The sequence below is a fragment of the Mchenga conophoros genome, linkage group LG4 (genome assembly GCF_057382185.1).
Source record: "Mchenga conophoros isolate Kocher_MC1m ecotype Shallow Benthic linkage group LG4, M_conophoros_male_GT1.1, whole genome shotgun sequence".
NCBI classification, from domain to species: domain Eukaryota; kingdom Metazoa; phylum Chordata; class Actinopteri; order Cichliformes; family Cichlidae; genus Mchenga; species Mchenga conophoros.
This window is the reverse complement of record NC_140529.1, coordinates 13,196,807-13,210,381: the sequence shown is the minus strand read 5'-3', so window position 1 is coordinate 13,210,381 and position 13,575 is coordinate 13,196,807. Positions and strand designations below refer to the sequence as shown.

General features: G+C 39.2%; 1 protein-coding gene across 5 annotated transcripts in view; it reads left to right on the top strand.

The window, feature by feature from the left end:
* The window catches only part of LOC146575649 (myosin-10), a 69,535-nt gene that overhangs the window by 36,839 nt on the left and 19,121 nt on the right, over positions 1 to 13,575 (top strand). For 3 of the 5 annotated variants that reach the window (XM_085270436.1, XM_085270439.1, XM_085270437.1), the window contains exons 4-12: positions 879 to 906; positions 3,132 to 3,234; positions 4,712 to 4,741; positions 8,170 to 8,262; positions 10,300 to 10,363; positions 10,863 to 10,961; positions 12,227 to 12,370; positions 12,487 to 12,582; positions 12,758 to 12,876. In XM_085270436.1, coding sequence (XP_085126562.1) covers positions 879 to 906; positions 3,132 to 3,234; positions 4,712 to 4,741; positions 8,170 to 8,262; positions 10,300 to 10,363; positions 10,863 to 10,961; positions 12,227 to 12,370; positions 12,487 to 12,582; positions 12,758 to 12,876 — 776 coding nt within the window. The remainder of the gene's footprint in view (positions 1 to 878; positions 907 to 3,131; positions 3,235 to 4,711; positions 4,742 to 8,169; positions 8,263 to 10,299; positions 10,364 to 10,862; positions 10,962 to 12,226; positions 12,371 to 12,486; positions 12,583 to 12,757; positions 12,877 to 13,575) is intronic. The other 2 variants (XM_085270438.1, XM_085270440.1) reach the window with 1 other exon arrangement.

Here is a 13,575-nt window from a genome sequence, read left to right as displayed (position 1 = left end):
TAATGTATATAAAGATAACATATACTCATTGCTTAGGTTTAGGGTTAGGTTATGACTTAAATGTCAGAAAATTGAAAAAATATCTGAAAAAACATGAGTAACCCTGTAAGACCCAACCTATCAAATGAGATTTTTATTAACCCTTATAACAAAATCCGCTTTTTTTGCTGTATCATGTTGTGTATGATATATTTTAATTATATATTTATTATATGTTTTTCTATCACATTTGATACATTGGGCATTTTTGGTAACTTCTTTTTTAACAACAATGTTAATTTTAGGCAGCGTTTTGTCCATAACATTTTGAAATCATGGCAAATATTGATCATGTTGATGAGATAGAGGTCTCAAAAACTCATGTATCAAATATGATACAAAGGGTATTGTAGGGTTAATTGTTAGTGTTAGTTAACATCTCTTAAAAATTTTAAATCTCTTCACAAGATCATATTAAAAAAGTCTGGATTTGCTGCCTGGTCATCTGGAAGATTAAACCTGCCATATTACCAAACATGTCGTGTTTTCAAACATATTTTTAAGTCTCTAAATTAGCCCAGAGTTTCTGTTTGATGATAAGCATGTCAGTTCCCTGCTGGCTGTGGTGAAAAATGCATTCCTAACACACCTCCTTTATAAACTTCAGTGTTCACGGAGCAGTATGTTTCTCCTGTTATTCTCAGGAAATTCTCAGGAAAATGCAAGCTGTGTTTATGTACGTGTATGTACTCACAGCTCCAGTATTAGCCTGGTGAAAACTATTAAACTGTTATGTTCCATTGTATGTGACAGCTTAGCCATTGAATGCTATCTCTGTACGTCAAAATGAATGACTAAACAAGAGATGCTTTCTTTCTTTTTCTGTTTTCTCTGAACAGACCGTGAGGACCAATCAATTCTTTGCACGTGAGTACTGCAACTCTTAACTTCTCTTTTCTACTTTTGTCTTAATTTCTTTCTTAGGGCAGATGGTTGAACTGGTCTTTAAGGTGGTTCTAGAGATCAACCAGCTTGATGGACTGGAAAATGAAACTGTCTCAAGACAAGGATTATATCGCTTCACCTTAATAGAGTTACATTATATAAAGACCGCTTGTCCTTGAAATGCCTTTAAATATAAGTATCTTTTATAGTTATGAGTACTTTACAAGGATTATTTATAGTATTTTTTTCCCGTGTCTTTTTATCTTCATTTGGCCAGCTCCCTTTATCCTGCCATGTTCTATTTAAAAGTTGGTTTCAAATAGCTTTTTGCGGATGCTGGGCTTTTACAGCGGCTCTACCCAATACCGAGGGAGTTATGAGTGTGGTTTGGTGGCCGGCCTTCATCTTCTTTGGCAGAGGGTAATTAAGTGCCACTGTCTTTCTTGGGGTTTGATGCTGCCAATGAACAGATGAGAAGCAGTTGCAATAATATGCCCTAAATTCAGAAAACTGCACCCCCTGTTGGGGAAAAGGCGCCCTTTTAAGAGTTTAGCCCCACAGTTTAGATCAGGTGTCGAATTCCAGGCCTCGAGGGCCGGTGTCCTGCAGGTTTTAGATCTCCCCCTCGATCAACACACCTGAATCAAATGAATACTTCATTACCAGGCTTCTGGAGAACTTCAAGACATGTTGAGGAGGTATTTTAGCCATTTAAATCAGCTGTGTTGGATCAAGGACACATCGAAAACCTGCAGGACACCGGCCCTCAAGGCCTGGAGTTCGACACCTGCGGTTTAGATGGTCAACCAGTTTAGAGAAATGTCTCCTCCTCATCCTGCTCTAAGGAAAATTACTCCTGAAGAAACAGATGAAAAAGGTTGCTTATGACCTACATTTATGCAGCTCTGTTGTAATATAGATCACTTTGATTCAGTTGAAAGGCCACCATGCCATTAAGCATAACAGTGCATAGCACAGAATTATATAGTGCATAGTTTAGAATAACATGTAGAGATCCAGGCCTTGTGTGAGCAGTCAGCGTCTGGTATGTAATGATGCATAGTGTTGTATAAATGGTCAAATGTGGCAAGAAACCATGCATTAACTATGTATGATGTTTTCCAGTCATTGGAGTTGACTGTAAAAGTAGGGTCTAACTGCATGAAAACAAGCCACAGAAATGTTCTTTTAATTGGATTCATCTTTAGGTAGCGCCAATTCAAAAGCCGCTGTGTTACAAAATGTCCATATGGTACATATCATAGGACAGGAGAGGGAATATCCAGGAAGACTGAGACCTTGAAGAATCTCTCATTTAAGTTTTCAGAATCTAGTTCGACTCTCTAGCACTGAGATCTGTGAGAAAAGGAGAGGCTAGACATAAAAATAGTTCCCAAAGTCAAAGGTCTTTTAAACCACATGCTTGGCGAAAGAGAGAATATACGAGAAAACCAATGAATGATTTCTGGGAGACTTATTCAAAGAGGATTCATGTCTTCATAGTAAAACAATGAAGACATCAAACCACACTTGGATGAGTACCTGTTTGACCTATATTCCTATGTTCGTACACTGCACTCGAGGACTCGCCCGTGCAGTTCTAGTGTTGCAGCTAAAACTGCAGTGCACAGCTAATAGTGAGTTAGACTAAAGCCACTGGTATGTAGATGGATGTAGTGTCACTGGCTTCTTTTCACTGCTGGCCCTGGTTTTCTGAGCTCCAGGACCCGACTGTGGGAGTTGCGGATGGCCGTGCCTGAACACAGCTATCATTAAGGACAGCCCAAAAGTGGGGTCTGGAAACTTTGGAGCCTGGCTCTCCAAACCACAGGGTTCTCTAGCAAAACAGACTGACAAACAAATGGATTGATTTTTACAAAAACAACAAGATAGCCTGATGTTTAGTCACTCTCTCTGTTTTCTTTTTTGTTTCTATTAATTGTGTCCTTGGAGTTCATCCAATCACTCTTAACCACAATAACGATGAGTGAAAGTTATCTTGGTTAAGGTTTTAGGGTTGTTTTTTCTGTACCTTGGTAAACTGTGAACAACTCATAGATAATATTTCCTGTTATGTGGCTGTGCTTCACAAGGGAAACCTTGTAATTCAGGTCAGAAACAAAACCTGTTTGTTTCTCCCTTGTCATGTATTGGCTCACATTTTCTCACTCTATTCATGTGTATTTGTCTTTACTCTTTCTTTTCAGAGGTGAATCAGGCGCTGGCAAGACAGAGAACACGAAGAAGGTCATCCAGTACCTGGCCCACGTTGCCTCCTCACACAAAGGACGCAAAGATCACAACATTCCTGTGAGAGCCGTACTGCCTACGTTTCTCCTACACTAAACATGGCCCCATCTCCTCTAAAATTCATATTTCATTGAAAAACTGGCTGGCTTTATCACTGTGTGAATTATTTCTAAGTATTATTGCTGTGTTTTAAAAAATGTCAGAAAGCTTGAGAAGGTTGATTTCTGTCATACAGTGATTTTATCTTACAACCCATTAGTTTAGCTTGGCACAAATCAGGAAACGGCAACAGCCTGACTCTCATTTATTTAATCCATGCAAAAACTAAAGTGTAATTGAGTTATTTATGTGTAACACTTTTCTTGGCTGTTACCACCAACCTGCATGAACCTCTGCTGGTTTCTACTCAGAGGCAAATGATAGTCTAGCATGTAATGCTCCATAAAAAGGTGAAAAGTCATTATATTGTGGTTTCTGCGTGGATTAACACACCTGAGTAGTTCATTTGTGAGGTACAGTCACACTAGAGAAAACAGTGGAGACCGCGGCACCAAAGTAATTGTGTCTGGGTGCAATGAAATTTGTGATCTCACTGCCTTTGAAATGGTTGCTTCAATGTAGGGCACTGGGGGGTGAACATGTACAGTCAGCTGCTGTATAAAAAGTTACTTTGGTGGATCAAGACAGCAATAAAGCAGCAATAAGATGGCAATAAAGCACCCTGCCGTCAGTTTATGTTAACTGGGTGTATTTAGCAATTACAGGAAATCTGTTTGTGATAATACACAGTAATTAACAGTCAGTGGTAAATTGGCAAAAAATTAAGTGGTAGTGTACATAGACAGAAATTCACGCTATTTGCATTCAGAATCTGGGCACAACATCATAGATGTGAATCTCAGAAATTCCTCCACAAATAGTGACATAGTTGCTGCAGGATGGTGCTTTAATTGCAAAATGACACAAACACTCAACAACCTTTCTTTTCTGTTGGAGTACAACCAGTTTGCAACCAGCTGAGTCTAGTCCTCTAAAGCAAAGAAGCAAGTTGCAGTTTCTGCAACTACTGACTCAGATTGATTGTAATGTGTTGGAGACATGTTGCCTCCCACCAGACGACAAATGCAGTCACCTAGCAGTCAACTTTGGTTGCCATATCTTCTTGCATTTAGTTGTCGAATGTGAAAAATGTAATGCAGTTGTCAACACAGATTGCTATCCTGTTTTTACTCTAGTGTGACTAGCCATTTGTTTTAGCTTTAGCCAATGCTAAGCTAACTGTTTTCTTGTTCAAGAAGCTAAGCTAGCTTCAGGAGACATGAAACTAGCTTAGCGCTCAGCTGTAAAGTAAACTTTTTTAATGCTGTTGTGTTCTACCTAATCCTAAAGTGCCTACCTCAGTAAAAGTTAACCTAAAATGTTAGCTCTTGCTCGAGCGTTGGGCTAAATTTGCACTGGTGTTCTCTTTCTCATGGCTTTTGTCTGACATAAGAGCTTCAGGTTTTAACACTTGTATTTGTTTATCCATAACAAACAGCCCGATTCTCCCAAAGCATTCAAACTACAGGCAAGTGTATCTCCAGCTTTTTCCAAAATCAGTGTGCCGTCCGTTTTGTCTATGTTTGTGTATATTTGCATGCCCTTCTCTCTAAATCTCTGCTACTTCTGTAATGATGATGACGGACTAATCTAAGCTTCTTTCTTTATGAGGTATTTGTTTGTGCTGGCTCGGTGTTTTCACATGATTATTTGAAACCAAGTGAATCTGTCCGCCGGCGTGCAGGCTCACGATATTAAACACTTTGTTTTATCAGTTGGTTTGGGTTTATTAGAACTGAGGAAAACTGAGAGGTCTTATTAGAAACATCTGTCAGTCAAATACCTGTTGTTAAAGCTGTTCATTGAGCGCTACGGGAGCTTAAATGAACCCTTTCTGGCACAGTTTTGTGTTCTTATTCACAAAGAGCGGTGTGAAAATCAGATGACGGCCACCCTAAACATCTCTCCTCAAACTTCGTCTTTCATATTTTGTCAGAGCAAATGTTTTTATTTCAAATATCAATGTGTAAATGTTGCATATATATATTTCTGCATGTTTTCCTTTCGTGATGCATGTTTGTAGTTTAAATAGCATGATCACTGTTGTGATTGAATGTTACAGCCTCACATGGATTTTCAAATATTAAGTCACAGATAAGTTTGAAAAGTACAGAAAACTCCCAAATTCCATCTTCTGTTTGTTGTGGTTTCTCCAAAACTATTTTCTGGCTCTCCTTGTCTCTGGTTGATTTATTTGGTAGCTATTTATCTTTCCCCCTAAACCAATATCTGATGTTTCTTTGTCTTCAGAAAATCTAATAACTGTAGAAAAAGAGGCCCTCGTAGAAGTCCAATAACCCGCTTGTGCAAAGGCAATCTGAGTAAATGCCTGTTTAATATACTTTCAGTCGCAGAGAGTGAGTAGCTGTAACTAAGTGCCTCAGTGCTCCCTTGTCAGTGTACACCATCCACGCTTACCTCCTTAATGCCGCTTTACCGCTGCGATGCATTAGAGTGACCTCTGAGCGCAGGAATGTAGAGCCAGGGATTGAGGGGGAGCAAAAATATGAAGCAGGACAGGAGACTGTAAGAGGAGTGAAGATGGAGGTGGTGAAGAGGTAAAGCAGACCTGAAGGGAGGAGACTATATGAATTCTCTCTGTAAGAAATATGAATGGAAATGCCATTTGTAGACGAATGTATGTACTGGTTGGAATCGGTTACTCCCAGCTTTTCTCAGTGAACCTCATGCCTGTCAGGATACTTGAATGGAGAACAGTTCCAGACAGCTCATTAGGCAGACATATGTAGCAGACTGCACACGCATACTGAAGCGGCATATGAAGATTCAAGCAGTTCATGATATTTGTATGTTTTTGCACATATTATATTTCCATGTGTCGCCCATATGTCTGCTCAGAGGGTTTAAACTTTAGTATTAACTCTACTCGAGCTCAGTATTTTTGTTCATAAACCTTTTTTCTCCTTTTTGGTAACATATGGAGCGACAAGCTTAAAAGATGGTCCGCTAGAAATGCTTTTTTTTCCACATTTTGACTTATTTGTCTCATTCTGCTCATAATTTTTGCAACACTGAGACTGCTTTTTGTGGAATATAGGATAGAGGATCAGGTTGCTCTTGTTCAGTCACCCAGCTCAGATCTTTTTTGATTTATCTTATTTGTTCTGTTTTACTCTTTGCTTCCTCCATCCGTGCTATAAGATAAAGTACTATTACCTCTTTGTCTTTGAAATATCTTTGTGGGGCATTTTGTTTAAATTAGGTAATGTCGCTAAGATGCAGACAGGAAATGAGGAGAGACATGCGGCAAGTGAACATGGGTCATGAGTCAAGCCGTGCCTGTTAAAGTTATGTGGTATCCGCCTTTAAACAGTAAGCTGCTGGCTCCCTGTTGTCTCTCTTTGCGTCGGTTTCATTTTTCTATTTAAAGTAGACCTACTGTGCTTGTCCTTGTTTTCAGTAGATTGCTCGAGTGGTGAATGGTCATAGTTTCTAACGAGGTCAGCAATTTCATAAGTAATGGCTTTGAGCCAAAGGCTCAGGCGTCTGACTGCTCTTGGTTTTATTCACTTTTTTCAAACACCGGGCTCTGTATGATGTCACGGAGCTGGGATGTCCTGAATTTGGTCATCTCAGGCACATGGCTCTAGCTGTGAGCGCAGAAGCCCCACCCAGTTGGCTTCATTAAAAATTCAATTAAATTATTTGAAATAAGTGGTCAAAAATTAATTTAATTATAAATTCAATTAGTTGAAAATTCTAAATTTTATTAATTAATTGTAAGATATGAGTTTGAGGTTCTTTTTTCCTTTTTTGTGATTTTCTTTTTCAAAACTTTTCATTTTTATGTCAAAAATCAACTTCAGTGCACTTACTATGAGGTTATGGTTTAGGCTGGGCTCTTAGATGCCTTAAAGTCACGATCTGTAACATAGCCTGATTGCTGATTGGCTGGCAAAAATCCATGTCGTTCCAAGACCTCATGGAAAGGGGAGAGAGGCCAGGTTGGATGTCTGCTGAATTTAGTGAATGTGGTTTGCTAGAAATCATGTTTGGTAGACAAAGTAAAATAGAAAAGCTACTCTACTAGAGTCCAAGAATGAAATTATGGCTCTTGAAATAAGCATAATAACTTCAGTTTAAGAAAAAAGATGGCTACAGGTGGACCCATATTTTCTTTATATGCCATTATAGGCCATTACTGACCAGCTTACAACAAGAGCCAGCTTGGCAGCAAATTAGAGTTAAGGCACAACTTAATCTGTTCCCCATGAGTTATCAAAGTCCAGAGGAATATCCTCAGTAGATTTTAACAACTCTCTGATTTGCAGTAGAGGCTATTTTTGGACTGTCATGCCCTGGATATAGGAGGTTATCTCATTTCTCCGGGAGTAAAAGGTTTCATAGGAATGTCTTTTTCCAAAACTGAGAGGAAGCCATCATTATCACAGTGTTGGCAGACTTTTCAGACATACGTTACAGGGTATATTATAACAACGAGAGGAATGCGAAGGCCGGAGGAAGCATCTCATTCATCAACCCAAGATAATCACTCACTTTGGGATATGTGACGAAACACCGTCTCTGTAGTGCCTTTGTGGTTTCACAAGTTCTCTAAAACCGTTTGGTTGTTTTGGCCCCCTAAAATCCTTTCGAGTTCCCCAGAGAAAATTCACATTGTACTGCAATTGACTAAAGTAAAGCCAGCAGAGTCATGGTAAAGAGCTTGTGAGTGGACTTGGTTGTCTAAAGACTGGTTTAGCATATTGACTTTGCTACATTTTCTCTCTCTGCTTTTCGAGAAGATTTGATTTTGCCTTGCCAATTTGTGGATATTTTGGAAGACACAAAAAATAGCGATAACAAGAAAATATTCAGTTGCATAATGCACACGTTTGACAGCTGGTTGGCTTACCTCCCTTTCTTTCTCCACAGGGTGAGTTGGAACGCCAGCTCCTGCAAGCCAACCCCATCCTTGAATCTTTTGGCAATGCCAAGACGGTGAAAAATGACAACTCATCTCGCTTTGTGAGTTCACATTTCTTGTTTAAATGATCATTTTCCAGATTTAAACACATGAGCAAGAACAGATATCCAGAAGGGAAAAACATTGAGTCTGTTATGAGGTTATAAAAACATTGTGTCTTCATGTTAAACAGCTTTAGCATGCAATGTTTGATCCCACTCTAGGTTTGACATATATTTAGTTACAGAATCTATTCAAAATGTTTCATGCAAAAACATCAAACATTTGAATCTTCCTTTTTTCCCTCCCTGAGATAAATTGCTCTTATTTGGAGGTAAAACTAACCATTTCTGGTCTTTCCGACATACTCTCGGTCATGAGTGTTCCTCAAGACGTCATTTAAACATTTCTGCAGGATTGTCAGAACAAGCCACAGTACTCATTCAATCAGTTACAGCACTTTGCAAACATTTTGAGTCATTTATTTTTATTTTGCTTCAACTAAGTGGTCTCAAGCAATAGTTCTCTGGGCTTTCTAACGGTCTTTCAAAGTTTTTCTTTTGACATTGACTTCAGTCCAGTCCTTGTACCTGATCATTTAGGAGGAATGTTTTTGTTTGCTGAGCTACTTAACGCTCACCTGTAAATCATTCAAGCATAAAAGAGTCACCTAACTCCACGTGGGATGAGCCAATGTTGAGTCTGCACAATTTCAAATTATATCTTTAGGCACTTTGATATTAATAGCAGCTTTTGGTTAAAAATGCCATCAGCATGTACAGAGGAGGTGAAGGGAGAAGTACATCAGTGAGTGTGTGTAGCCATCTGTAAAGCACAGTGGAGGCTCTGTTGTGGTTTCACCATCCAGTACCGTCTGGAAAGTGGCACTGGCTTTATTTTTCAGCATGACAATAATCCCAAACACAGTGCCAATGCAGTAAAAGCATACTTGGATAGAAAAAGACAAAATGTAACTGTATTAGTCAACAAGAGCTTTAAATGTCAGTCAAGAAGCCTGCAGAACTGTTCCTGAAACTTCAGGAGTAAATTACGGCAATAGAAATTACAAAGAAGCTGCCTAAGAGAGTTGAGGTTGTGTTGAAGAATAAATGTAGTCATGCCAAAACTGACTCTGCATATTGCTAGAATTTTACACATTCTGGCTTAAGACTTTTGCACAATACTGTACTGCTTCTCAATTTGACAGTATATAAAGGTCCAGTGACTTTACAGACTTGTACTGTGTTGAAAGCAATATGTAAACATTACTAGATCCAGATTGTTCAGAAAATTTACCAAAGAGCACATTCACACATGTTCAGGCTCTGTCAGGTTAAATGGGAGGGGTGCATTTCTGAATGAGGTTTTTGTGAGATTTTGACGGGCATGGTGGGTGGAATATTCTTACCTTTGCAGAGTACTGCAAAGTTTTCTTCATATTCCCCCATCTAGATGAGAGCAGTCCCGGTCTTCTAATCCAACGCACAAAACTGTTTAATACATTTTTGGGGCTTTTTGGTTTGACTAATGCAACTTTGGAAGATTTTATAAAAATAAAAAGGTTGTTTCGTAAGTGGACTGATGTCATGCTTCTAATATTCGCTTATTTCAGATCATGTTGAGATGAGTTACAGTAATCGCAACAATTTTCACTCTAAACATTTGACATTTTTTTGTGACTAAGTAAACCATGTGGTCAAGATTAACCACTATGGAGCCTGGGTCCTCGTGAATCACCCTCTGTCTGGGATGCAGAGCAGTGAATACCAGAAGACAGATGGGCACAAATATTCATGCACGCTTGCTCACAATCACTGTCAGGAAACCGCACACATGCCTGAGATTCTTTCTGACCTGTCAACCTAGTATTTCCTAATATAGACATTTTGTTCTTCACCACATTTCTGTAATCTGCAAGGACCTACAAGGTGGTACTTAAAACGCAGCTGTGCCCAGAGGGAGAAAAAATAAAGAGAGGACAGCTGCAAATACACATATACATAATAACGTATAAACACTCATGCATCACAGGCTTCGTGATTATCTGCGGAGTTCAACAAATGTCTTAATTTCTCTTAACAGTGTTTTGTTTCTTGCAGGGAAAGTTCATCAGAATCAACTTTGACGTCACAGGCTACATTGTTGGGGCCAATATTGAAACCTGTATCCTTATTATTTGCAAGGACTAAAGAAGCAAAGGCATAAATCAATGTTTAAAAATAAAACGACACAGAGCAGGGCTAAAGGAGAGGATGCTCACTGGGATAAGAGAGCAGTGAAGGTTGTATGTATCACCAGAGCTTGGGCTTAGCCACAAGAATGTAATTTCCCAGAATAAACACGAGGACACTGAGCTATAGAGAAGCAACACTGTTATTGTTACTCCTCATTTTTATGTGTTGTTATTCACGGTGAGAAATCAAATACACAAGTCAAATTTTTTAGGTGAAATTTGTGTGTTCTAACACAAAAAAAAGTTAAAGATAGCTTCCCAACTTATTCATAGGCCTCCACTGGAAACAAAGGATTACCAAAAATTGCAAGAGGTAAACCTTTCCAGTCAAACTGCATGTGGCAAAACAGGAGCTTCCTCATTAGTGGGACCACAGAGTCATATTTTAGTTTTGTGATTTCCTTGTCAGGACTTAACTTTTGTTCTCAGATCTTCTGGAGAAGTCAAGAGCGATTAGACAGGCCAAAGATGAGAGGACCTTTCACATTTTCTATCGGCTGCTGGCAGGGGCTGGAGAGCATCTTCGAAGTGAGTGTCTGTGCACTGCTTTCAAAGCACGGGCAGTGAGAGTGAACTGATTTAATTGGCAAGCTGTTAAAATTGTAGACAAACAAGGAGTTTGTCAGAGTTTCATTCTAAGTCTGACTTCATTTAATATATATTTATATGTATACAAATGAACTTGCTATTCAGCTGGATCATTGTGCTGTTCCTGGCTTTTCCCCCTTAGATTAAGAGATGAAATCTTTGTTTTATTCTGATCGCCTTGTTCTTCTGTCTCCTACTGAACAAAGATTACAGCCACAGTCTGACACATAAATTGTGTCAGAACTGGGACCTCGCAGTAAATATTTAAAAAACTAATATAAACAGATTCACCATAAATAATCAAATCACTTAACACAGGATAAGCTGTACCTGCCTTGATACTGCAATAAGAGCATTAGGAAGCTCAAGATATTAGTGAATGTCATAAAAATAAAACATCTGAGACAAATGTTAGAACTTTCAAATTCCAAGTAAAATCTTCTTTAACTCTTTTCCGCTTGAAAGCCAACTATGAGTAACCCTTGAAGCTCTTTTCTGAACTGAGAGCTTCTGTCATATTTTACGCCTGCTTATATAACAGAATGACTGGGTATCAGAAGTTAACGAAGATGCCCACGCAGCTACTCTTGGAAAAACACGGAAACTATTCTAATACCAAAGCTTCAAAACTTGCCATTAAGTGTAGAGTGGAGGTCATCACATGTGTTTATGGGGAAAAGAGATGAAATGTTTGATAGTATCATCCTGCCCTGGATCACCATCCAATAGAATTTCCATGCAGAGTTCTGCAGATGCATTTTAGATGTACACAGTAAAACACCAACAAATGCCTATTGTGCAAAATTAAGCAGATACCCACTGATCATTAATATTCAGAAAGGAGCACTTAGATGTTTTTAATCACCTTAAGTCCAGCCCCAACACGCTCACTGCTCCAGAGCCCTCCAAACTCCAGAAAAAACAATTAAAGTTGCTTTTACCATCATCCTTAATTTAACCTCCTAAGACCTGAACTCTTCCAGAGCATGCATTTTTGATTTCTCTTTGATATTTGGGCATATTGGGGCCCAATTAATGTAAAAACAAAGAATTACCAGATTTTGTTTTTACCTTATTTTTGTTTTTAAGAAAAATGAGAGCCACGTATGAGGATATTCGTTTAAAATTTTGATAGAACAGTGGCGTATAAGGAAAATATGTTCTACGGTATAAAGAACAACTCTTTTTTTCCTTTCCTTCTTTAGCGGATCTGCTCCTCGAAGGCTTTAACAACTACCGTTTCCTGTCAAATGGTAACATTCCCATTCCGGGCCAGCAGGACAAGGAGAATTTCCAGGAGACGATGGAGGCCATGCACATCATGAGCTTCTCCCATGACGAGATTGTCTGTGAGTTATAGTTCCATCTGTGCTCCATTCCTTTGGAAATCCAGGTTCCTCAGACACTGCTTTTCCTCAGGCATTGTCTGGCACTCAGTAAGGTTTTTATCTCCTGTTTTTGTCAGGCATGTTGAAGGTGGTCTCTGCAGTGCTGCAGTTTGGAAACATTGTTTTTAAAAAGGAGAGAAACACCGATCAAGCTTCAATGCCTGAGAATACAGGTAAACGACATCCAGTCGAAATAAACAAACATAACTCTTCTCACAGTTTCTGATTTTAAAAAGCTTTTAAATACAGCAGGTTTATGTAAAAATAAAACTTTCACTGTATTCTTTATGATTTGATTTCTGTTGTATATAAATTAGTGGCATGGTTTGTTTTCCCTACTTCTCCCAGCGGCACAGAAGCTCTGCCACCTGCTTGGAATGAATGTTATGGAGTTTACCAGAGCTATCCTCACCCCGAGGATCAAAGTGGGGCGAGACTATGTGCAGAAGGCACAGACCAAAGAACAGGTAAGGTGCCATCTATGGCCAGGTCTTACTAGCCTACCAGGAAGTCCACCTGGAGGATATATTTGTAGTTCTAGCCTTGTAGTGTATGGACTAGATCAGCGGTCCCCAACCCCCGGGTCTCCGACCGGTACCGGTCCGTGAGTTGTTTGGTACCGGGCCGCAAGAGTTGAGGCTCAGGTGTGAAATGTATGGTTTTCAGGGTTTTTATCGGTTTTCAGCGTTATTTTGTTATCGTCTTTATCGTTAACTCTGTTTTCCTGGGTCTTTTCACGTGTGTTATGAATAAATCTTCTTTTTTTCAGTACTAGTACTAGTTTTATTTTGTTGTATTTATCCGCGACACCTTAAAGGCCGGTCCGTGAAAATATTATCGGGCACAAACCGGTCCGTGGCGCAAAAAAGGTTGGGGACCGCTGGGCTAGATCACCAGACCAAAGCAAAATGGAGAAGATGCAGACATCCACACAGAGCTTCACGTTTAACCTCTGATGACATTTTTGTCACTTTGTCCCAAGCGGACCGTTGCATCTTCCCAGAAGATTAGTGTAAAACTGTGAGAATAATTAAGCAAATCTTCTCATTATTTAATTGAATGTCAGGAAATCATGACAGATTTTCTTAAAAATGTTTTAAATCTCAAACTTTTCAAGTAGTTTTTATTGCACGAGCAGCATTGTTAAAATCCTCAGAGCTGGAAAC